This window comes from Argentina silus (assembly GCF_951799395.1).
Source record: "Argentina silus genome assembly, chromosome: X".
NCBI lineage: Eukaryota > Metazoa > Chordata > Actinopteri > Argentiniformes > Argentinidae > Argentina > Argentina silus.
The window spans coordinates 32,470,791-32,494,526 of NC_139653.1; the positions used below are offsets into that span (position 1 = coordinate 32,470,791).

The following is a 23,736-nucleotide window of genomic DNA, read 5'->3' on the forward strand; positions in this document are numbered from 1 at the left end:
TTCACATTTGAACCACCTGACAGTTTTCTTGTAGTCTGTAGACAATGATAGGAAATAATAGACTGTATGGCACATTCTGTATTCCTAGGCAGTCAGTCCACTATGCAGCTCTCAATGTTGTTAGAAAGCACCTCTTCCGTTTGGGTGTAACCAATCCCATTTAAAAAAGGCAGGCCGCTCCCAAAATAGCTTAAAGTTATTGATGAACTGAACACCCTTGGAATAAAACCAGCTGTTAAAAGAGTATACTCGGAGGACGCTTAGTGGTATAGCATACTAGATATAGCATATCATCCCTCCTCTCACCCATCCTTCCTGTCAGTCTCTATTGTATCTATCCCAATAAAGCAGAAATGTCCTAAAAATATATATTAAAAAATAAATAATAATAATAATAATAATTGCCAATGCTGTGCTTGTAGCACGGGAGAGCCCAGAGGTAAACACATTATTTCCGATAGCTTGTACAGTTTTTAGAAATGTGCTAAAGTCTTGATTTAGAATATCAGACAATCTAGCCAGCAGGTCTAGCGTTGACTAGGTCAGGCTGCTTACGGATGACAGAGACTGTGACATAAAGGAAGCGATTAAAACAATAAAACAATAAAAAGTGAACTAAAATATGACTAAAAAAGTAACTTTGGATAAAATCGAACTAACCGAGGGGAGAGTGGGAACAGTGCACCTCAGTGTTGATGGACGTGACGTAACGATCAGTCTCCCTGATCATTACATCACATCCGTCAACACTGTTGGGTTACCTTACATGTGTCAAATCAAAAGACACATTTTAGGAAATGTTTTGACATAGTGTGCAATAGAACATATGAACCACCCCTGTAGTCTTTAGGACATTTCTGGGAAGCTACCAGTGTACTGTACAGTGTAGATATAACTCTAATTGATCTCAATGAATCTCAAAGACAACATGTGTTACCCAAAGCAAACAATGTAAAATAGCCCCATTAAGGGTAATGAATCCATCAGGACAGGAATGGATTTGTCTTTATGCTGGATCAATGATGGGGGAAGGGGCGGTGAATAAAAACCAGGGATAGTGATTTTGCTTTTCAGGAAGAACATGTGTCTCACACTGTCACCTCAAGGAATGGATATAGGCTGGTGTTAGAAATGGATGACCACTATTTAATTTGCTGTCAGGAGACAAGCGTGTCAGATACTGTAGCTTCCAAGAACTCTACAACTCAGTATGCTAAAGACACAAAAGACATGTATGCTAAAGACATGGAACATTCTTAGCTTTAATTTTTTTTTTTAAATCCATTTGAGCCAAAATGATACACCAGTGGTATTCTCCCCAAGGTCCTGCTCAGAGATATATTCATGACATTCATGCATATTCATGCTATTCATCTGTGTTTGGAGCAGCTTTGGGCCCATGTATTTCTCTTTAATTAGAGTAGAAAAGCGCTACACAAAGAAGAAGCAGGAATTTGGGGGCCGCATGAATCATTATCTTTTGTCCTCTGATTTATCAGAGTGAATAGTGAAAGATTTCTCTCATTTTAATCACTGTTCCTCTGAGTTGAAACAGGCCTTGGCGGAGTGCGCTATTGCCAACGCAGCTCGTTTCTATGAATAGCAGAGTAGACCGATATTCAAATGCGCTGCACAATATTAGATGCCTCACACTTTATGTATACAGCTGCGTTCCTTGTGTATAGACATGGATGTGCCATCATTCTTTATTGCATGACTGTGTTGTGTGTTAACATAGACAGAAGCAATAAAAAGAGCAGCTGTGGTACACTTAAAAATGTGTCATTCATCTTAATACACAATTAGGGCTGCAACTAACAATTATTTTGTTATCGATTAATCTGACAATTATTTTATTGATTAATCAATTAGTGTAAATTATTAATTTACAAAAAATATTAATATTTTGCACAATTTTACAAATTATGTATATTATTTTATATTATACATACACTCACTGAGCACTTTATTAGGAACACTATACTAATGCTGGGTAGGGCCTCCCTTTGCTCTCAAAACAGCCTCAATTCTTCGTGGCATTGATTCCACAAGATGTTGGAAACATTTCTTTGAGATTCTGGTCCAGGTTTTCAGGTGCACTTTCAAGCTGTGAATCTCTTGTTCTACCACATCCCAAAGGTGTTCTATTGGATACTCATTGTCATGTTCATGAAACCAGTTTGAGACGACTTTTGCTTTGTGACATGGTGCATTATCATGCTGGAAGTAGCTATTAGAAGATGGGTAAATTGTGGCCATGAAAGGATGCACATGGTCAGCAACAATACTCAAATAGGCTGTGACATTCAAGCGATGATTGATTGGTATTAACGGGCCCAAAGTGTGCCAAGAAAACATTCCCCACACCATTACATCACTTCCACCATGAGAAGGTGTACAGGTGTTCCGAATACAGTGTTCGGTGAGTGTATATTGTACATATTATTGATAAGATTACATGATTCATGACACATTAATTTGATTAAAGCCTGCAAATACTGTGTGTGGATGCCTATTATACAGGTAAGGGTGAGTACATGCAATTATCCATGTCTTCCTTCTTGTTTTCTTTATTGTCTTATAAGAATAGAACACCCATCAGTGGGCAGCTTTTGTGTTTTAAGCGTTCATCATGACATTTTATCAATGCCCAACTAAAATCAAATTGATTATCACTTGGAGGGGCTGCACTTTCTGATAGCAAACGCAGATTACAGATTACTTCAGGATGTGTGTAAAATTAATTTTGATAAACTTTGCACTGTGCAGTACACACATGGATATTGTTTACTGTTTACTATACAGAGTATGAGACCTCCTGACATACAGTAGCTATGTTAAAAAACAGCTATCGTTTTATAGGACAACTGCATTAGTCACGCAAGCGTACACTGTCATTGAATGCAGCCCTTTCAACATGTCAGAGCAATGTTGCTGTTACTACAACAATAGCTGCTTACCTACATAGTTAGCCAGCTAGCATCAACTTATCGCTTACAGTGCTGCGCCGTAAAATCACTGTATGGCTCCGGGATGCTTCCTTTTCAAAGGTTCGTGCATAGCAGTTGTACTGTTGTGGTGTGCCATTTGGGCGTTGCACAGTGAACAAAGCGTCATATTATTTGATTTCCGCTTAAAGTATTCTCACACTTTTTGATGCTCTGGATGGGAGGGTTTTTTTGGAGGAACACTACTCCATCTTCAAAACAAAATGACGTTTCAGTCATAAATATGCAAATCGACAAATGTACATAATCAACGTTCATGGCAGTCCTAGATACAATGCTCTGACCCTAACCGTTCCATTGTTTTTCAGAAATATCTTTCGTCCAGGCAACCATTTCGGCTCTATCTACTTCATACATATACACAGAATGAATATTTTTACAGGGTGAAGAGGATCGTTAAGATTCTCCCCATCTTTGTGTGAACCAGCACTGCCATTGATCGGTATAAAGAGTGAAGTACTGATGCACAGTGGTGGGTACTGGCTGAGGCCTGCACTGCAGCCTCTCAATGATCGTTTAACTGACACCAATGTGCTGTTAAGCATAGTACAATCTCTCTCTCTCTCTCTCTCTCTCTCTCTCTCTCTTTCTCTCCCTCCTTGTTACTGTAAGACCATAGCCCTCTCTCCATCCATACCTATCCTCCTCCCGACCCCTTCAAGACTTGGTTTGGTTTGGAATGGCCATTGTTTACTGCCATTCCCAGCCTCTCCAGGGCCTGATAAGGGCACGGTTGGAGGAATCGGATGGATTTATTGGTACACCATCGGTCACTGAGGTTTAATTAAGGAGCACTATCAGTGACATGGCTGGTACACTAGACTAGTCATTGAAGGTCAGACGTTAGCAGACCCCCGATCTCTGGTGGAATACATATTTAATCACCATGATCATCGGAGCCCACAGTTTTAAAGGGCCCCAGTTGGGTTTTATATCATGCATTGAATGGCAAGTACTGTGAGAGACTAGAGATCCCTCAGTGATATGAGAGGAGAGGTGTGAGATGTGTGAGATGTGTGAGAGTTAACTTGGGTAGGTGCAGACTCTAAAAATCGAAGATAAACAATACTTGCAGATATTCTAGCTATATGGAGGCACTTTCATAAGAGGACGGCACTTAAAATGTGGGGTGATGCTTTCCACAGATAGTCTGCAAATCTCATGGATATGCATTAGGGACCAGCGTCAAGTGGAGAAATGCCAGGCTACTAAAATGACAGCATAGCAGCAAGTGTTACTCCAAATTAAACAATTATACAAGAGGCACAAGGCAATTATGAAAGTGAATTACTCTTCAAAAGCCATTTACTTGCTAAAAGTACTTGAAACATGACTGCTGGTTGCTAGCTCACATTTAGATTTGATGGTGGTGGAACCTAAATAGAAAAAAAAAAAAAAAATCCCAATCACTCTATTGATTAGGACATAATGCTGAAGGGTTGTAGACTGTAAGTCATACAAAATAATAAACTACTTTTAACCCCTAATGTGAAGACATGAAGCTAGGGGCAATTCCATTACAACTAAAAAACTTGTTGTTTGATTTGCAGCGCTGCTTGGACTGCAGTCCAACTCCAACCTCTATAACGTGTCTTTTTGTTATTATAGCAATCACACATTCTGCGAGCTAAGCTAGCCAGGTAGCAATTAAGCTCAGACAAGAATGTTTAAATAAAGAGGTGTTAAACCTCACATTCTTAAAGTTTCTCTAATATTAACAATGGGCCAAACAATCTTGACACTAACCTAACTTCTTCCATAGGATGATTCTGTATAGTTCTACCTGCTGACTGACATATTTAGTAGAAGAGGAAGACAACTGAAATTGGATGAAAAGCAGCAGGGAAACATTTGAGAGTGACAGATATATGACAGAGTGTAAGTAATAGAACTTGCTTGTAACAGATTAGAGAAGGAATGGGAAACAGACACATGCCAGAGGAGGAGATGGGAGTGACATAGGTGATAAATGCTTTTCCTCACCTGATAGGTCTCTGCCAACCCCTAGAGCTAGGCCATCTTTTATCCACAGGACAACGCCATGGTAACCAGGGATGGAGCATGGTAAAGTGACGGGCTGGCCTGCCACCACCACCAGGTCCTGGGGCTGCTGGGAGAACATGGCGTCAAGCCCTGGAAAAAGAAAATGAGAAACAGAGGCATGTCACACATACAGTATGATATGAGCTCTGGGGTAACTAGGTTCAAACCCTGTTCCCCAACCAGTGCAGAAATGTACAACATCTTCACAACACCTAACGAAAACAAGACAGATAGATAACCATCAAAGTTCAACTGTGTTAATTTACATATAATTCCACCATGCAGATTGGCTGTTCACATGTACATTTTATACATATCACAGCTCCGTCTGTCAACACCACATCTCTGGCGCACATTAACTCAGACTGGATAGATGTACTCAAGCTTTTGCTGTTATTAGCCATGCGGTGCTGCTAGAGCTCAGGCAGAAAGTGTCTTGTGACAGACCCCATCAGGACTATGAGGGGGGAGAGCGGTAGACAAGAGACACAGCAGGGGAATGGCACTCAGAGAGAGGTGTCACTGACATGCAAAGCGTCGGTGAAAATGTTGGGCTCTGATGTCTTTGAAGCTATCTGTCTGAGTCAGCCTAAACACCATCTCTCTCTCCCCCCCCCCCCCCGCCCCAAAAAAGCATCCCACCACACTCCAGCACAAAGACGATTGGGGTAATTGGAATGCCTTGTGAGAAGTATAGTGGATGAAAAAAAACCTTTTATAGTGTAGCATGTCATCTTGGCTGTAGCCCTCATCTGCCCCTCGCTGCCACCATCTGAAGCAAAGGTTTGTTGGAATGTCAGCCTCTTGAGCACATTGTGTTTACCAGAAGCTAAAGCTTTAATGTAAAAACAGCCAATTCATCTTGGGAATGTGTTGGTGGATGGCGGTGGGGATGCAGGAATCACAAAAAGTGAAATTTCTGGTCTCTAAGAGCTGAACCCTGCTTTGATGTTTCTTTATTTCTTTCCTCTCATTTGGACACTTGCAATCACTATGCAAAGCTCAGGAAAACCATGGCTACCTTATTTATGTACATCTCAGTAACACATTCTCACGCTAGGTACACACTTCTTTCTTTCTCTCTCTCTCATACAAACAAATATATGTGTTCCCTATTCTCCTTTAATATCTCCATGGGTAACAAAAGCAGTAGATAGCAAAAGGACTGTAATAGATTGCAATAATAACCATGAAGAGCAACAACAGCAGGCATGGTAAATGATGTTGCCATATTTCATGTCTCTCTATCCACAACAACATTTTGGATTGCTCACTATAATTCACTTCCTCTCATGCTTTGTTTTGAAATGTTATTTTCTTTCCTCCCACTCCTTTCACTGTATCCAGCAACTCTTGCATGCACCAATTATTTAATCAACATCCCCAAAATTGTGCTGTGAATACTTAAGGGCTATTCATCTTCAGAACCAGGCTCTCCAGCCACTTTTCCCTGTGACGTTTTTGTTGTGTCGGCCTTCAGTATATTACCCAGACAGCCTTGTTCAGGCTCCCATAAGAAGGGTTTATCTTGGCTGCACGAGGCAAACCAGTCAGTGCACACATGATAGGAGAGACAGCAAGTTGGCGGATCTTTTGACATGTGTCAGCACAAGCGAACACAGGAGAATTTGCTCCTATTCTATTCTCTATCCTCACAGTCAGAATTGCTATTATCAACCACTTCAACCTGTGCTGTAATTGATTTAATGTCGCCGGCGCCACCGCACTGGCAGCACTAATACCCCCATACCTTCTCCTCCCTTCAAACCTGCTGTTCAACCCCCCCCCCCTATCACGTCAAAAGCTTTCCCGCCATTGGGAGAAATTAGACAGATTAGAAGGATTTTCTCAGAGGTTGCCACTTTACCTGTGCTAGGTCTTCAACTCACCAGTGATTATTGTTACACACATCATAGGATAATTATCTTTATTAGCAATACAACCTAATTAACATAATAATACAAAAGAACAAATAGCAAGGAGACTCCTGTCAAACTTACATATTCTCTCTTGAGAAGCTCTACCTGCCTCTACCTTGCTGATAATACTGTCTGTGAACTGTAGGCATAGGCATAGGCACACTGCTTACAGCAAGTGTTATAATGCACTATACAGCCTATATGCAGACTTGCATTTAATAAAGAATGCTTTTTACGATTCACACACACACACACACACACACACACACACACACACACACACACACACACACACACACACACACAGACACACACACACACACACACACACAGCTAGATCAAACACTGTCTAAGCCATTGTTGCCATCCCACACTCATTCATTACCACCCCCTTACTAATGAAAGAGCCATTCTCCATAGACACAGGAGCAGAGCAGAGTAGAGGTCTCTGAAAAGCACTGGCTCTCTTAGACCCTCACAGGCACAGGAGGGCTACAGAAGTAAATGGTAGATAGCTGAGAGATCGAGAGGCCCTCCACAGACAAAAAACAGCACCTGGCCGGGCCACTTGACCAGAAAAATGTAGATCTTCCCCATGTAATAAAAAGACTCGCTGTGGCAGGCCACATATGTAGGTCACTGGAGGAGCACTGAGAAAAGAGTAGGGGTGGGGGGTAGAGAGAGCCTGATCAGACTAGGGATCCTTCAGAAGTGTTGGTGAAGTCACAGCCCTTTGCGGAGTACAAGGCTCTGTCGCATCTGCCAGTGTTCCGCTCTGGTGGACAGCGGGCAGCTTTGGTGGACGCCCCCCCCCCCCGTTTACCTCCTCCTCTTCCTCCCTGGGCCAGCTGCAAGGGCAGCCGAGCGCGGTGTGCAGTGGAGTGAAGACAACAGATTCCTCTCTCTCTTTCCAGAAGAATGGGGGTAGATAACACCAGATGATCAAAAATGTAGTGAGATACAGTGGAGAAAACAAATCTCGGGCAATTTTCACTAAAACAATTAAACGGTGGATGAAAAGTTTTGTCCAGGGTTTCTGAGGCGCTGGCAGCCAAAGGCTGATTGTGAGGAAGCTCAGGTGCTTGCAGAGCAGAGAGCAGACACCTCTTAATAACGCTTTATTAACGGTGCTAATGGAGGCGGATGAGAGCTGAGCCTTGTGAAAACGTCTAGACAGGGCACTGTGCTGAGATAAACGAGGCCTGATTTGAGAGGTCAGGTGTGTGTGTATGATGTGTTGGCATTCGCAGAGGAAGTGTCTACACCTGGTGTCTGTCACTGCAGACCTGCAGCCCTGGGGGGCTTTCTCATCTCAACAGCTAATCAAGCTAATGAGGAACAGGTAACTAGGCCTCCTCTAAGACCAGGACATGTGTCTTAATCATTTACATGAATTGTGATATAGCTATTCAGACAAATAGTGGATCATACTCATGTTTTTGGTCCTTTTTACTTTCTTTCTTTATGGATTGAAGATTTTCATCACATTGCATCTCCCCCTTGTTGTTCGCATCACCCTTTGAACTGTGGTTGTGGTTGTTGTTGTTGTTGTTGTTGTTGTTATTGTGTTTTTGTTGTAGTTATAAAACATAAAATAAAATCTCTTTCTTGAATAACATTACATGGCAATACATGTCTGTGAGTTTGCAAATATACAACACCAAATTGTTTGTCAACTCTCTCTCAATAGCTTTGTTTCACTCAATTCAAATAATTTGGCCTTGCTTCCAACTTATTCAAGTGGAATGCCACATTGCAATTGACAGCAAAAATTTAGAATACACCCCCCCCCCCCCCCCCCTATCTCCTAGTCCTTCCTCTTAGATACAGAGACATATGTTCTTGCCCTTCATTGCCCAACGTTGATCAGTTATACATTAACCACTCCATCACTCTCTGACTGAAAGTGTGGGCCATGATTGACACACTTGATTATCTGTAGCGCAATTGCTAATACCACAACCTCACAGAACCATGCTGTAAGGTGCATCAATTAATTAAGAGGAGGTGGATCAGAGAGGCTGTGTTTTCCTCCTCTAGTCGTGGCTTTTGTGAGCTTTCTTCTATGAGAGCTATAGTTAGCTTTGCTATAGCCTCACTGACAATTCTTTTTTCTTTTCTTCAACCATTACTTCTAGACTGGGTAGTGTCGACAAAGTGGTTAGGATAATATGAAGTGAGGCTTGACTGTTATGAGGATTTGACACATGAAGGGGTTGACAAATGTTACCTCAAGGTGAGGCCATGGCTGAGGAATACGTCTCATCTACTTCTATGATGCAAACAACCACTCAGAAAGGGTAAAAAGGGATGCCTATTTTTGAGACACCCGATTGAAAGTTATTGATAAAAGACCCATATATGGACAAATACAGAAGTCCTATCCTACTGTACAGAAGACCTATGCTTAGCTGTTGGACATAGCAATGTTGGTAATTACATTTTCAAAAGTCTGAAGTAAGTAACCTGGCTGAAGAAGGCTTGACAGCAGATACCATTGTGTAATTAGGGTCAACTTTAAATCAACCGGTCATTACGATCTAATCTACTCAGAATTTAAGGTTAATGAATGAAATAGGAAAACACTTATTAAGAGATTGTGGGTCACATCAGTCCCCTCTTAACTTTCAATTATCTATCATTAATTTACATTAATAGACCAATCATAAGGTCACTTTCAGATTGGTCACCTGAACTACCATTGTAATTACACACAGGCACAGAAACACACACACACACACACACACACACACACACACACACACACAGATATCAAATACCAGTGTCATTATGATGAGGTGCCTATTCTCTATTTAGATGCTGTCCCTTCAAGGAGCATTCATAAAACAAATAATAATGCCTTCCTTTAAATAATAATAATAAAAAAAAAAAATCTTCCTTTCTTCTATCATTGTGACTGCCAATAGCCCCTGGTCCTAGCATAATATTACTTTTTCTTATGATGACTGATGGATAGATGATTCACTTAGACAAATGTATTTGTTGTAAGTCGCTTTGGAGAAAGGCGTCTGCTAAATACCATAAATGTAAATGTAAATCTTTAAGATGATTTGCTTCACATTGACTTGAGAAGCTTTATTATCTTTCAATTCAAGGTTCTTAAATCTTTTTGTGTCCATTTTTTGTCCTTTCAAATAGTGATGTTGGTAGAAGGTTATGACGGTCACATTACGTCTGAAGGCAGCCTGACAGTAACTATCCAAATGAAAGTGCCATGAGATGGACAAATGGTTAGCTTGCCAGTCTAGAATATCTCACCTTTGGTATGCAGTTCCTAGTAAAGAAACGGGTAATGTATTACACCTGAATCAAACGCACCAGGATAGTGAGCTATTCAGAAATCAAATCATTTTGGCAGTAATTGATTTCATCTTTTTCCATCTATCAAAGTTACTGAAAAGTGTATATTACATATACAACTTTTGAAAGGCTGTCCATTAGATATATTTACAGAGAATGGTTAAAAGAGGCAAATCATCATAGAGAATTTCTTGACTGGGGCATAGACTAGGTAAGAATTCATAAGCTGAAGACAAAGCTACTTTGTATTGTGGATGAGCTCCACAAGAAGTTGATGAACTGTAGATAGATATTATATGAGATAGATATTAGAAGGCAAAATTATTATCTGCCAAAATTGTTTGGGATGTAATACAATACATGCATCTTCTATTGCCAGCCTTATTTGAGTACAGTTCATCAATGTAAATTAAATTAAATTCCTTCAGCCATAGCTGGCAAAGTTATAACAGTAGTTATAAATATGGAATCCATTCGATGCAGAATGCATTGCCTTCTTTATCTTCCCTTTTTAGAATGTGCAAACACATTTTCCTCACCCGTCCACTGGTAAAACAAATGAGCTGACACATGATCTACCAGGCTCTCTGCAACGTGATGGCTGCTGTTCTAATGAAGATTTGTCTCTGAGACTGTAAATACATGGAGCAGGGAAGATAAACATTGCAGCTGCCGGAAGCCTGTGTATTTATGCCCTCTCTCGCTCTCCGCATTAGTGGAGCAGGACTGTTGCTGAGGCACAATCATCGCCTCCAATGATGAGTTCTAAAAATTACAAATGGCGATGATCAGAGAGCCACAAAGACATGCTCTCGATCATAAGCCACAGGGGCTGAAAAAGTGGGTTTCCATGGACAATGGACATTCAAGTATCTAGAGCTAGAAACCTTGTATTAAATCATCATGACCTGCATCTTTCTTACACTTCTCATTAAATCAAGTCAAAAGTGCTTTAGGCTTTATACAGTAGGCCACAGAATGGATTATTAAGTCATCTTCTTTTCTATATATTACTGTTTCCACATGTTTATGATGAATGAAGGAAGTGGTAATGGATATGGTTAAGGAAAACAACCTTTTTAGTCTTAGATGTAGTAGAAATAAAAAACAAAGTACTGTGGTTTACTTGGGCCTTTACTGTATGCTGTAAACAATGGAACAAATCTGACCAGCAATTATGATTACTGTCATGAAACAGATTACGTGGGCTGGTTTCCAAGGTAACTGAGTTCAAAGTCAACTGACATAATAGTTTAGTTAGCATAAAATGCAATGTACTGTAACACAACCTACCCTCTCAGAGCATGTATTGATTAAAATCATAGAGAGATGTGGAGAATTACTCTCCTAAGTGGACTTGTTTTAGAAGCTTTGAGTTGTGCATAATGACAGAGTAAGGATTTAAAAGAGATGCAAATGAGAAAGAGGAAGAAGGAGTTTTGGAGTTCAGATGTGCCTGATTGAATTGGAAGGGCCCCTTCTGTTTCCCAGTATTACAATTGAGCTTTCTTTTTGTAAACTTCCTCCACTTCAGCTTCTTCCTTTGCTAGAGAGAGACCTTAATGGCTGTGCCATAGTGTGCTTTCATTTGGATTGATCAGATTCATTTTTCAGTGATGAGCTCTTGGGCCAGACTCAATTGAGTTGGTTGATGGATGTGATGTAGAGAGGGCCTCTCTTCAAAAGGCATGTCATACATTTAGAGCAGGGGTGCCCAATACGTCGATTACGATCGACCGGTCGATCACGAGAGTAGTGCGGGTCGATCGCGTGACATTAATATATATATTTTTTTACGACGGACATTTGTGCTTCAGCACGGTACGAGGCAATTGAGCCAGTGTGAGTGCACCACTTGATTGACGTACAATGTGGTCACGTGTCACCATGCATTCGCATGTATATATTTCGCAATATATATTTAGCATTTTTTAATGTAGGTAGATCATTTTGACCTGGTCATTTTGAAAGTAGCTCGCAAGCCGAAAAAGTGTGGGCACCCCTGATTTAGAGGGTCCCATTTGTCTATTACACACTATGTCACAGGTAGAGCACTGCACTGACTTGTCCAGCCATAGCTCATATTCTGTAGGAAGAAGTGTACCTTGACAAAGATTAAATCAAAAGATAGATCAAAGCTTTTGGAAATAAAGCCCAAAGCCCTCCTGTGTCATGAAAGGTTAGAACAAGTGTAAAATCAATATTCAGAATAATTAGAAAAACCATCAAATTAGCAAGATGTCATGTTCTGAAATATAGGTGGTGGTATTTGTTTACAAGAGAAAATTAAAACATGATCATGATGCATAGTGTGTGTGTGTGCGTGTGTGTTTGTGTGTGGCTCGTTATCTTTATGCAATGTCAAGGACAAATGTCCAGCCTTGATCCTATTCATTCAGCAAGTTGGCATTCTCTATTAGCCCTGTCCTATTTCAGCAAGTGAAGCCAAAATAGGTGTTGTCTTGAAAAATCTATTCACTTTGAAAAGCCTGTCTTGTGTCATTCTCTTGAAAGACATGACATAGTAATCTTACTTGGGAGGTTGTTAATCCACAACCACTTCAACTGGAGAAGAGCAATAATTTGTCTGCTTCATTTAATTGTTACAGTAGACAGGAAAAGGTATACTCGGAAATGGGGAGTGTGTGCGCAGTAAACGGTGTCAGCTATTGCATGTAAGTACTACTGATGGCTCCTTAGTTCATCTGTAAAATGCTAGGAGTGCTGTTTATTATTAGTTGTAATATAATGTGTCTCTCTGTTTCAGAAATGTTCTGGCTAAGAAGTTTGTTCTTTGAGTGCAAAACTGAAGAGTTACAGTACAGCAGTTTACTGTTTTCTGCAGTATGCTGTTGAGGTGTTATACTCTTCATGGTTTCTCTCCCAAACCTTACATGTGGATTGTCTTCCACTGCAAGCTGTGAAACATTGCACTCACATTATGTTCCCTGTAAAAAAAATCCTGCCATATCAGACAGGGGTTCAATCTGCCTCATCTTTGGCAGATTGAACATGTGTAGAGGGTGAGAGAAAGAGAGAGAGAGAGAGAGAGAGAGAGAGAGAGAAATGTAGCTTCAATGACTTTGATTCCTTCAATTGATTCTCCTGCTGCAAGTACAAAAGACTCTGAAACACAGCCCAAGGCCACCAGCCAGAGAGGAGGAGAAGGAAAAAAAACTGCATGAAATCAGAGAGTAACTTTAGAACTGAAAATACATTTTTTAAATTATTTTTAGGAAGAAAGCTAGATCAGAAATGGTGCAAGTTAATACATCTGGTGTTCAGTGAGGAAACAGCGTGACGTTCAGGTCCATTAAAGCACATCTGAGGAATTCTAATATGTTCCTGGTAGACTCTACAAGGGTCTGCTATAATGAATTATTGTCTGAGGGAAAACGCGTGAGAGAACACCGTAACTGATATCTTGCTGGTGAAATAAAGGTGCTAATGCTCAGATGCACCAAAAGAAATGGGATTGCGATGAGATAGCCTCCTCCTCGCCGCGTTAGATGGCGACGAGAAGGAATAACTGACAGTTTGTTACCCTGTGAGGGGATAAGATGGGAAGGAGGGTTGATGAGGCATGGGGTCTGAGGTAAACCATTTAAACAAATGTTTGCCACCCAGATTCTGTGGTGAAGGCCAGATGCCACTTCTGCTACATCAATGTGTTGCCACGGCTCCCTAATTATGTGCTCAGAAATCCTCTATAGCAATGGCCTTTACTGTACCTACCTCAGCTGTATAATCTACAAAACCAGAGAATGAGAAAACCACAAAACAAGGCCAATCACAACACAACAAGATGAAGATGAAGGCAGCAGTAACATGGCTAATACCACTGTTCATCATTTCTAAATATTGTGAAATTGAAATATGTGTTATACCATGCAGGGTTTGAAATAATCCCTTTGCAATGGGATATGGACTCATTAAAGATGTTCACACTTAGCTTTCTCTGGCTCATAAAACCCCCATCTAGTGCTCTCCAGACAACAGAGAGATGCATTTTTGTCTTGTCTTCGATATCTGCTCATAGCGAGTGGCATCATATCATTGTTATCCGCTGGCCACCATGACACTGAGAGAGACCCATAATCAAAACATTTGTCTTTCTTTCAGCAGAGCTCAGATCGGTGAATGAGAGCTGACCCCGGAGGGAGACATATTTGTCCCAATCAGGCCCTGCTACCGTGTCACCGCCAGGCGAGTGTTCTGTCTTGGTGGGACACTGATGAATCCGCCACTTAGCCTTGATTTGGAGGAGCCGCTCGCCACTGCCAAAGTGCCAGGTTAAATCTAAATGGTAATGGCGCTGCCTTGGCCAGTACACCCAAGCAGCCATCCCCTCATTACCATAAACATTAATATAATGATCCCTGTCTTGTTTACGTGACCAATAATTAGGATTTTAAATTACTTTCTTTCTGGTTGTGTGTGTGTGTGTGTGTGTGTGTGTGTGTGTGTGTGTGTGTGTGTGTGTGTGTGTGTGTGTGTGTGTGTGTGTGTGTGTGTGTGTGTGTGTGTGCTGATGCATGCTGCAGTCCCTTTTGTTGTCTCACAGACATGTGAGACAGGCATTGTGCAGCATTATGATAAGCTTTCAGTGCACATCACCCAGCTTTCAGTGCACATCACCAAATGGACCACATTACATGGTGTCATCCTTAAGATGGCATGTCGCCACGCTTGTACTGTCAGGAGCTGCCAAGCTCTAAATGCAAATGCACTCAAATCTAATCATTTGAAATGCCTCACTTTCACCCTGGTAGTGGGAAATATACTCTTATGGCAAAGATAGAGGGTGCTGGATCAGAGTTCAATGACAGTGTCCTGATGATAGCACCATGATTTGGTTTATGTATTCCATTAGAGGGCACTTATCTTAACCCCCAGTCTGGGTGTGGGTTGAGATGTACATAAGAATAAGAATGCAAGTGACGTGAGTGAGTGTGTTTTGGACTTGGGCAGCAGCAGGTCCATCTCCTTAACATTATCTGCAGCATTAGAACATACACCCTTTGTGTGTGGGGAGATGGGAAGAAGGTTGCCGGTAACAACTTGTCAGAGAGGAGGCTCTTATTATTGGACAAGGGAGGAGAGAGGGCTTTATCACTAGGTGTGTATGAGACCACTGACATGAGATAAGGGTCTACATCAGAGTGGAATTACACCACACCTTGGCTAAGAGTAATCCATTCAGTCAGGAATAAAGAGATCCATTTCAGTGGGGGCCACTTTGGCCAAGGAAAGTCATTACCGTTCAAATATACACTCCAACTTAAGTGCATATAAATGCACAGACATTCTATAAAATGTCAATCTTTGCATCCTGCCATGGAATCACATTAAAGTTTTACTGAAAATGAGTGCTAGATGAGGATTAAATGAGGAGACCTTTTCACTGATATCTTTTTACTGAAGCAACACAATTATGGACTGCTTCTAGAATTAAACTGTATGGCATCTCTGAGTTACATAGAGGTAATACTGGCAAAAGGTTATGGAATAAGATCCAAGGAGGGGGCTAAAAATAGTTGTCAGCATTCCAGCAAATCCCATGGATGTCCTCTGTAGACTTTTCCAGGAGTACATAACTGGGCCCAAAAGGGACCGAATAAATTTCCCTTTGGACGTGTTTTCATGCTGCCACCTTGTACACAACACAATTTTCATGAAAATCACTCAATCAAAACTTCATTTGCATTTTAAAGCAGCATTTTACAGCTATGGCGAGGACATAAAGTCACATCTGCCTTCAAATAAATAAATGGGAATTCAAAATGGAGTAAAAAAGATCATATAAAAGAGAGCTGGCGGAAAAATGAAGCCATTCATATTTTATGTCTTTTATAGTACATTAGCAAATTCCATAAAAGTGCACAGCTGCGCTGGATTCTGTAGGCACAGCATTTAGGAGACTTAAGGCAGTGATATAAATGAGAGGGTAATGATGGAAAAGGTTTTTCAGAGACTCTGTGGACAAATGGCCCCATAATGCACCAGTATTAATCAGATAAGGAAGAGCCAGATCAATCGAAAATGCTCCCCTTTTGTTTCCTTTTTTGTTGTTGCATTTTTCACTTTAGAGATGCTTATATCCGTACTGTTTTCATAGTGATCTTAAAAAAGCTGTTTATCAAAGTACTACTGCTTTTCAGCAAAGTAACACAACATATTATGCAACAGCAGGATTCAGCAAGAAAGCTGAATGTGACAATTTAGCTAGATGAAGCATTTTGCTTTATTAAAACTCTCCCCAAAATACTTATCTCAACATCCAGTACAAGTCATCTTTGTAAATAAAGACACCCCTTATTTACTTCTGAAACTAATATATTTACTGTTTTCAACAGATTACAAGACTTTTTCCGAGATGTTCTCCCAGCACTACCACTGAACATCATAGGCCGATCATTCATATAAGACAGGACCCAGTTCTTTACATACATTAGAGTACATCTCAATCACCAGTCATTTCAAAGTATGTTCAAACACACACATTCCTCTGGTTAGAAGGAGGGCCCTGGAGGCAACTAGAGACTTAAGTGTGTTCATAGACTGGATATCAGTGAACAGAGACCTGTCCTAAGAGGAGTACAGGAGGTTTGATGCATGAGCTCAGGTGAGTCTTATCCCAGGTTACCCTCCCACAAGCTCCAGGCCGCCCCTGGGGGGTACTACACCAGATCCCTCTCATTCTGTTTATTAGAGTGAGAAACCTCAGGAAAGCATTTTTGTACTTGTTTCTCTCTCTTTCTCCTCTCATCTTAAACTTTCTCTTGCCAGCAGCTCTGCCTGGGGCCATAATTCAGCTCCAAATAGTGGGAGTGCTGAAAACCCATCTACTGCCTCTTCATTTTACTGTTTCCCCTTTCTAATTTGATGTCTGTTTTTTTTTTGGACATATTTTATGTAGGTTAACCGCAGACGAACCCATGATAGATTTTGTCTGTGCTTCTGTGAATCGACACATGCATAGGCACACTCAGGCTCACATGCAGCTTTCACAAAGTAAATTCTACTATAGCTCTATTGGCTCTTTCCTGACTAATGGCACTGAATGTATTGTACAGTACACCAGGGTGCTACCTTGACCCACGTGACGGAGGTCACCTGGGTGCAGTAGAATTAGGGCAACAACAAGTCCAGAGAGTTCACTAACTGTTTCACACAGGCTCAATAAGTGATAATTAACTGATAAACGGTTGTTTATCACAAGTGATAAACAACCGTTTAAAGCTTGTGTGACCAAACAGGACCACTGTTCAAATCTCATTAACATTGAGGATGGAAGGTTCCTGGTGATGCTTTGGTTCCACATAGCTCAACTTGGGTTGATTAATGAGAGGAAATGGCCAGGTGTGAACCATGTTCACCATTTTTACAGTGGGAAAACATTCAGGAATGGTTTGGCTCTAATGACAGCGGATTGTGGATATATACGGTCAGATCCAAAATGCCAAGCACTGATGGTAGTCTGACATGTGTGCCATCTACTTTCCTCCCTTGTGGGAAGATATACCTCATTATATCAAAATTAGCTTCCACTTAAACCTGCTCATGATCTGGGAGCCCCTTCCTCTCCACTTAACTTCTGTTTGTGCTTACTGAGGTGTGTGACTAAAACACTCTCACTAGTGTTGACATACGTTCTAAACCAATTAGAGAGCTTCATGAGGAGTAGGCGACCATTATGTCCAGCCTGAGCTGTATCAGTGGGAACTAAAAGGCCTCCTATAGCCTAACGTGACTAAACCACCACACTCAGTATGAGAGTATTACTGTACTCTTGCTCTTCTTCCCCAGGTTAAAGGAGCTAGCCCTGCCATTGAACATTACGCCAGGTATCACATCCATAAGTGGGCAAATTCTGCATTGCAAGCCAGCATAGTATCATATCCCAGTGGCTAATGTCGCTATGGAAAGGTCCTGGGAGATTGGAACCCATGCCCTGTACTGACAATCTGACCTTTACCAGGCCAATCCTTGCAAGAAGGACTTAACGCCACATCTCTCCTTGCCTGGCAACATCTCCACGCCTCAGTACAACTATGCACTCACCTGAAATGGACACTGGCAAATGAGGCTGTTTTCCAGCTGTGGAAGTGCTGGTTGGACGGGCACAATGTTACAGCCAAGATGAGTGACTTGGACAGGTGCTCTGGGCCGGACTTGAACACCTATGATGCACTTTCATTTGTGGACATACATTGTGTAGTTTGTCTACTGTATGTGATGGGTTTAACGTCAGCTATAAGTAAAATTAACTGATGAATAAATGTCATGTTTAAGTTGTGTGTAGCTCTTTTATACATAAAAGAGCTACACACATAAGTACAGAACATACAAGCATACATATATATATATATATATATATATATATATATATATACATAGAGAATAGAATAGAAATAGAAATAATAATGGATTAAGAGTAAATAATGGTAAATAAAAAGAAAACAAAAATAGAAGTGCAAATGGATTAAGAGAAAGCTAAGCTAAAAAGGTGTGTCTTGAGGTTTCTTTTAAAAGTGTTTATGGATTGTGACACCCTAAGCTCATGAGGTAGGTTATTCCAGAGGCGGGGACCATAGACACTAAAAGCTGCCTCCCCGTATGTCTTTTTCCTCGCCCCGGGTATGACTAAAAGACCACTGTCAGAGGACCTGAGATGTCTCGATGGACTGTAAACTGAAAGCATATCTGACAGGTATTCAGGCGCTAGACCATTTAGTGATTTGAATACCAGTAAAAGGATCTTGAAATCAATTGTAAAACTGACAGACAGCCAATGAAGAGACTTTAAGACGGAGAGATGTGTGTTCTTCGTCTGGTCTTGGTCAATACACGTGCTGCTGCATTCTGAATGATCTGTAGCTTGTTTATAGTTTTTTTAGGTAGACCAGAGAAGAGAGCATTGCAGTAATCTAACCTGTTAGTGATAAATGCATGTATAAGTCTCTCAGTATCTGCCTGGGAGAGAAATGGTTGCACTTTGGCAATATTTCTAAGGTGATAAAAAGCGTTTTTAGTGATATTACTGATGTGTGATTCAACATTCAAATCAGGGTCTAGAAGTACGCCAAGATCTTTTTGTGAGGGACTTGGTGTTTTATGCTAGAGACTTTAAGCTAGTGCACAATTTCTCACGTTCGACCTTCCAACCGTTCCGATGATTAAGACCTCCGTCTTATCTTTGTTTAATTGCAGGAAGTTATGGGACATCCACGAGTTGATATGACAAATGCACTGAACTAGTTCATCAATAGGGCTGATGTCATTGGGTGATAAAGAAATGTACAGTTGTGTATCATCGGCATAGCTATGAAAATTAATTCCATGTTCTCTGATAATGTTTTCTAGAGGCAGCATATAGAGACTGAACAACACAGGTCCCAAAATAGAGCCTTGAGGGGCTCCACATGTTATGCTAGTGTTAGCTGAGGAGTGTTCACGAAGGGGCCCGAAAAAGCTCAGCTGGACAGATAAGTCCTAAACCAGTCTAAAACGGAGCCAGAGAGACCAACACAATTTTGTAATCTGTTAGTAAGGATGTCATGATCAACTGTATCAAATACAACGCTTAAATCTAAGAGTACTAATATTGTGAGTTTATTGTCATCCATATTCATTCTTAAGTCATTTACGACCTTAACTAGTGCTGTCTCAGTACTATGGTGGGGACGAAAACCAGATTGAAATTTCTCAAGTGTACCCGCTGAAATGAAGGTAATCATTTAGCTGTCTGAATACTAGTTTCTCAAGAATTTTACTTAAAAAGGAAAGGTTTGAAATTGGCCTGAAGTTATCCAAGTTATTTTTCTTTAGGAGGGGTTTTACAACAGCATTTTTCAGTGCCTCGGGGAAAGTACCAGTGAGCAGGGAGTAATTTGCAATCGCTAGAACTTCATCCTCCAGGCAATTAAACACAGTCTTAAAAAAGGTGGTGGGGATGGGGTCAAGTGAGCAGGTAAAGGGTTTTAGTTCCATAACTTCTTTCCTTAGCATTTCTCAGCAAAATCAGTCATAGTGATCTTAGGCAGAGGGGTAGTGTCCGGAGACAGAGGCTCACGCACATTCTGAAAAACATGTTTGAGGTCCAGCTTGATTTTTGATATCTTGTCCCTGAAAAATGTGGCAAATTCTTCGCTTTTTGATACTGAAGAGAATAAAGCGTGTTTTTTTGGGGCTGGATTTATGAGGCTTTCAATAGTTGAGAAAAGTATTCTAAGATTATTAAGATTATTAGAAATCAGCTTTGAGAAATGAGCTTGTCTTGCATTTCTAATTGCTCTGTTGAAGTTGGTGAGGTGTTCTTTAAGAATGTCAAAATGGACTTGGAGCTTAGTTTTTCTCCATTAACTTCAGTTCTCCTACAGTTTTTCTTTAAGTTAATAATATCCCCTGTTCTCCATGGTGGTTTCTGTTTAGATTTACTCTTCTTAAGTTTGGCTGGTGCTACAGTGTCAATGATAGTCTTTAACTTATTATTAAAATTGTTGACTAGATCATCACAAGAGGACGGAAGGATCTGTGGGGGTATGTTATTAAAATGATTAACAAAAGTTTCAGCAACTACCGGGGTAAGATAGCATTTTGTAACAACCTGCTCAGTAGTAAAGCAAGATGATGATAATAATGCAGTGAAAAAGATACAGTAATGGTCTGAGAGTGCCAAGTCAATTACAGAGGATACATCAACCCTTAGGCCATGAGTAATAATTAGATCTAGCGTGTGACCGTGGTTGTGTGCCGGCTCATTAACATATTAAATAAAGTCCATAGAACTCAACATTTTTAGGAACCCAGCAGCTCTAGAGTTGGCCACGTTACCCACATGTAGATTAAAATCACCCAATAGCATAATGTTGTCATAATTTGTATTGACAATGGACAACAATTCAGAGAATTCATCCAGGAAGATAGGACACTGTTTGGGGGGTCTATATATGGTTATAACAGGTACAGGAGGTTGGGATCTTAACAGTATAGCATGATGTTCAAAGGAGCGGAAATCACCAATAGGGATATTTCTACAGTTCAGGGCATCAGCAAATATAGAGGCAGTCCCACCACCTTTTTTTACCATTCCTAGTAGAGTGTTCAAAACTATAGCATTGAGGGGATGTTTTAATAAGAACAGCAGGTCTGTCGCTATATAACCAGGTTTCTGTTAAAAACATGCAGTCAAGTTAATGTTCAGAGATGAGCTCATTGATAACAAAGGACTTATTACTAAGTGATCGAACACTGAGAAGTGCCATGTCCATTTTTTCCCATACAGGCTTTCTTAGTGCAGGGGACAGAACATTTAATGGGATGGTGATCAGATTATTTTTAGTTATACCATGGTCCACATCCATGTTTTAGTAAGGTAAATGAGCAGTCTATGTGGCTATTCACCATGAGGATCTGTTAGTCTTTGGGGCTGTTAGCAGGTGAGAAAAAGCTCTGTTAGTCCACAGTGTGTGGCAGAAACCTGGGTGTAGAGGGGGGAGCAGAGCTATGACTCTCCCAGGCTGTTCTAACCCCCGCAGGCTGACAACTCTTTCCTACACCTGGCTAGAGAGGAGCAGATTTCCTCTGTAATTAAAATGTCACAACCTGAACTCTCTCTCTCTCTCTCTCTGGCTCGCATCGCCACCTCTTGCCACATCCCCTTCCTCATCCCCGAGTAGCCCTTGTTTGACCCAACCAGCCCTGGTCAGGGTGACAGGAGGTGTCATAACTGCACTCCTCGGCTCCCAATTAACACAGCTTACCCTTGGCCAACAGGAGCCAAGTGTGTAGGGGAGAAAATGCAGCTGCATTCACATCCACATGCAGCAGTCATCCACATGTGCCCCAAAGTGAGAGCTGCACAACCTTACAGTGAGAGGTTGTTGTCTTTCTTCTGCAAAAATGTAACATTTTGTCATTGAGTTTCAAATTGCGTCCCATCCATATGGTTATTGTCCCAGTCAATAACAAACTGAACCTGGATAATGAACAAAACAAAGGACTCTGTGAGTGGTTTGCCTGATGAAATGCTTGAGTATGCAGGCAGCATTCGTACTAACATGAGTGCGGTGTGCATTAAAATATAGCCCTTGTAGTGGTGTCCCTATAATCAAGGTGTCCTCTTCACATTCCTCTTTAACCTTGAAAAAATACATTATGTGGATAGAGCAGTGGACATAATGGTTGCTAGTTCAATTTGCAGGTTTTTATTAATTATTGTTGCTGGCCTCTTTGCTGCTCCACATTAATGAAGTGCTCAAGCTGAGAAAAGGGATGAGAGATTTGTGATGAGCCACAATAATGTAGGTCGGATGCTGGGCATAAACTGGCTGCTGGTAAGGGCACTAACTTGAGAAAGTGGACTGATTTGCATATATTTTAATTAAATACTGAACAATGATTTATTGAGGTCTACTGCCCATTAATTCAACCTCTGTTGACCAAAACACTTCTTGTTTTGGAGTGTATTACACATACATGTCCTTATGTGAGGCTTTGCTTTAGTGGCTGTTATGTTGCTGATAGCAAGAAAAACAACAAATCTTGTGTAGGTAAGAAAACTGTGTCCTACTCATTAGTGTTAAAGTATTGAAATACCTATTATGATAATCCTCTGAGCAATGACTGTTGCAAGGACATTCATTGTCTGGCATGCAGCGGCTGAAGGAGCCACGTTGTTTACCTACACTGCTATTCACATCTCCGGCTGTGAGTCTTTTGATAGGCAGTATGTGGCCAGAGGGGAACAAAACTGCTTCTGTGTGCGGGAAGAAACAGACAGCTGGAGAGAAGCACCGTGGTGAGGCACCATGAGAATTAGAGTAGCAAATCCAGATTGAGAATGAGAGCAGGACCCACCATGGCTATTTGAAGCTGGTGGTTGAATGCTACTAAGATAACTCAATGAGCAGCAGGGTACAATCACAGGACACACATGTCAAGTGTGTTACCTTGTGCTAGCATGATGTAGAGTACATTTTGATTTAAGGCCTAACGATTGATGTAACTCATGTAATACTGTTATTTGACACATAGGATGCAATATGGGTTGTATCTTTGGACAGATACACCTCCTGGGCACCTACCCACAAATCTGTTGGCTGGCACATCTCCGGGCAGTGCATGTCAAATGCAAGGCCTTACATGATGTGACTTTTCATCTACTGCCGCATGGTCACATGGCAAGTGTAGATTATGTTCTCTCTCTCTCGCTGTTCCCCCATTTTACGCCTCTGTTGTAATTGAACACTCTGGTATTTTTTCCACTGGATTTCTATGACCAATGAATATGTTATTAAATGCCAGCATAAGAGTGCAATTTGTCATCCAGAGGAATTGTTCTCCTTTCTTCAGACGTCAGACAGGGCATATTTTCATGATCTCCAGGATCAAGGGTCTCCAAAGGAAGATTCCGTAACACTCAGCTGCTGCAACTAAAAATT

The 23,736-nt window shown here is 41.0% G+C and overlaps 1 protein-coding gene across 1 annotated transcript in view; it reads right to left on the reverse strand.

Annotated features, from left to right (window-relative positions):
- Positions 1–23,736, reverse strand: part of kirrel3b (kirre like nephrin family adhesion molecule 3b) — a gene marked incomplete at both ends in the record, with an annotated part of 200,839 nt that overhangs the window by 83,318 nt on the left and 93,785 nt on the right. The window contains one exon of the mRNA XM_083695120.1: positions 4,992–5,141. Within this exon, the coding sequence (XP_083551246.1) occupies positions 4,992–5,141 (150 nt within the window). The remainder of the gene's footprint in view (positions 1–4,991; positions 5,142–23,736) is intronic.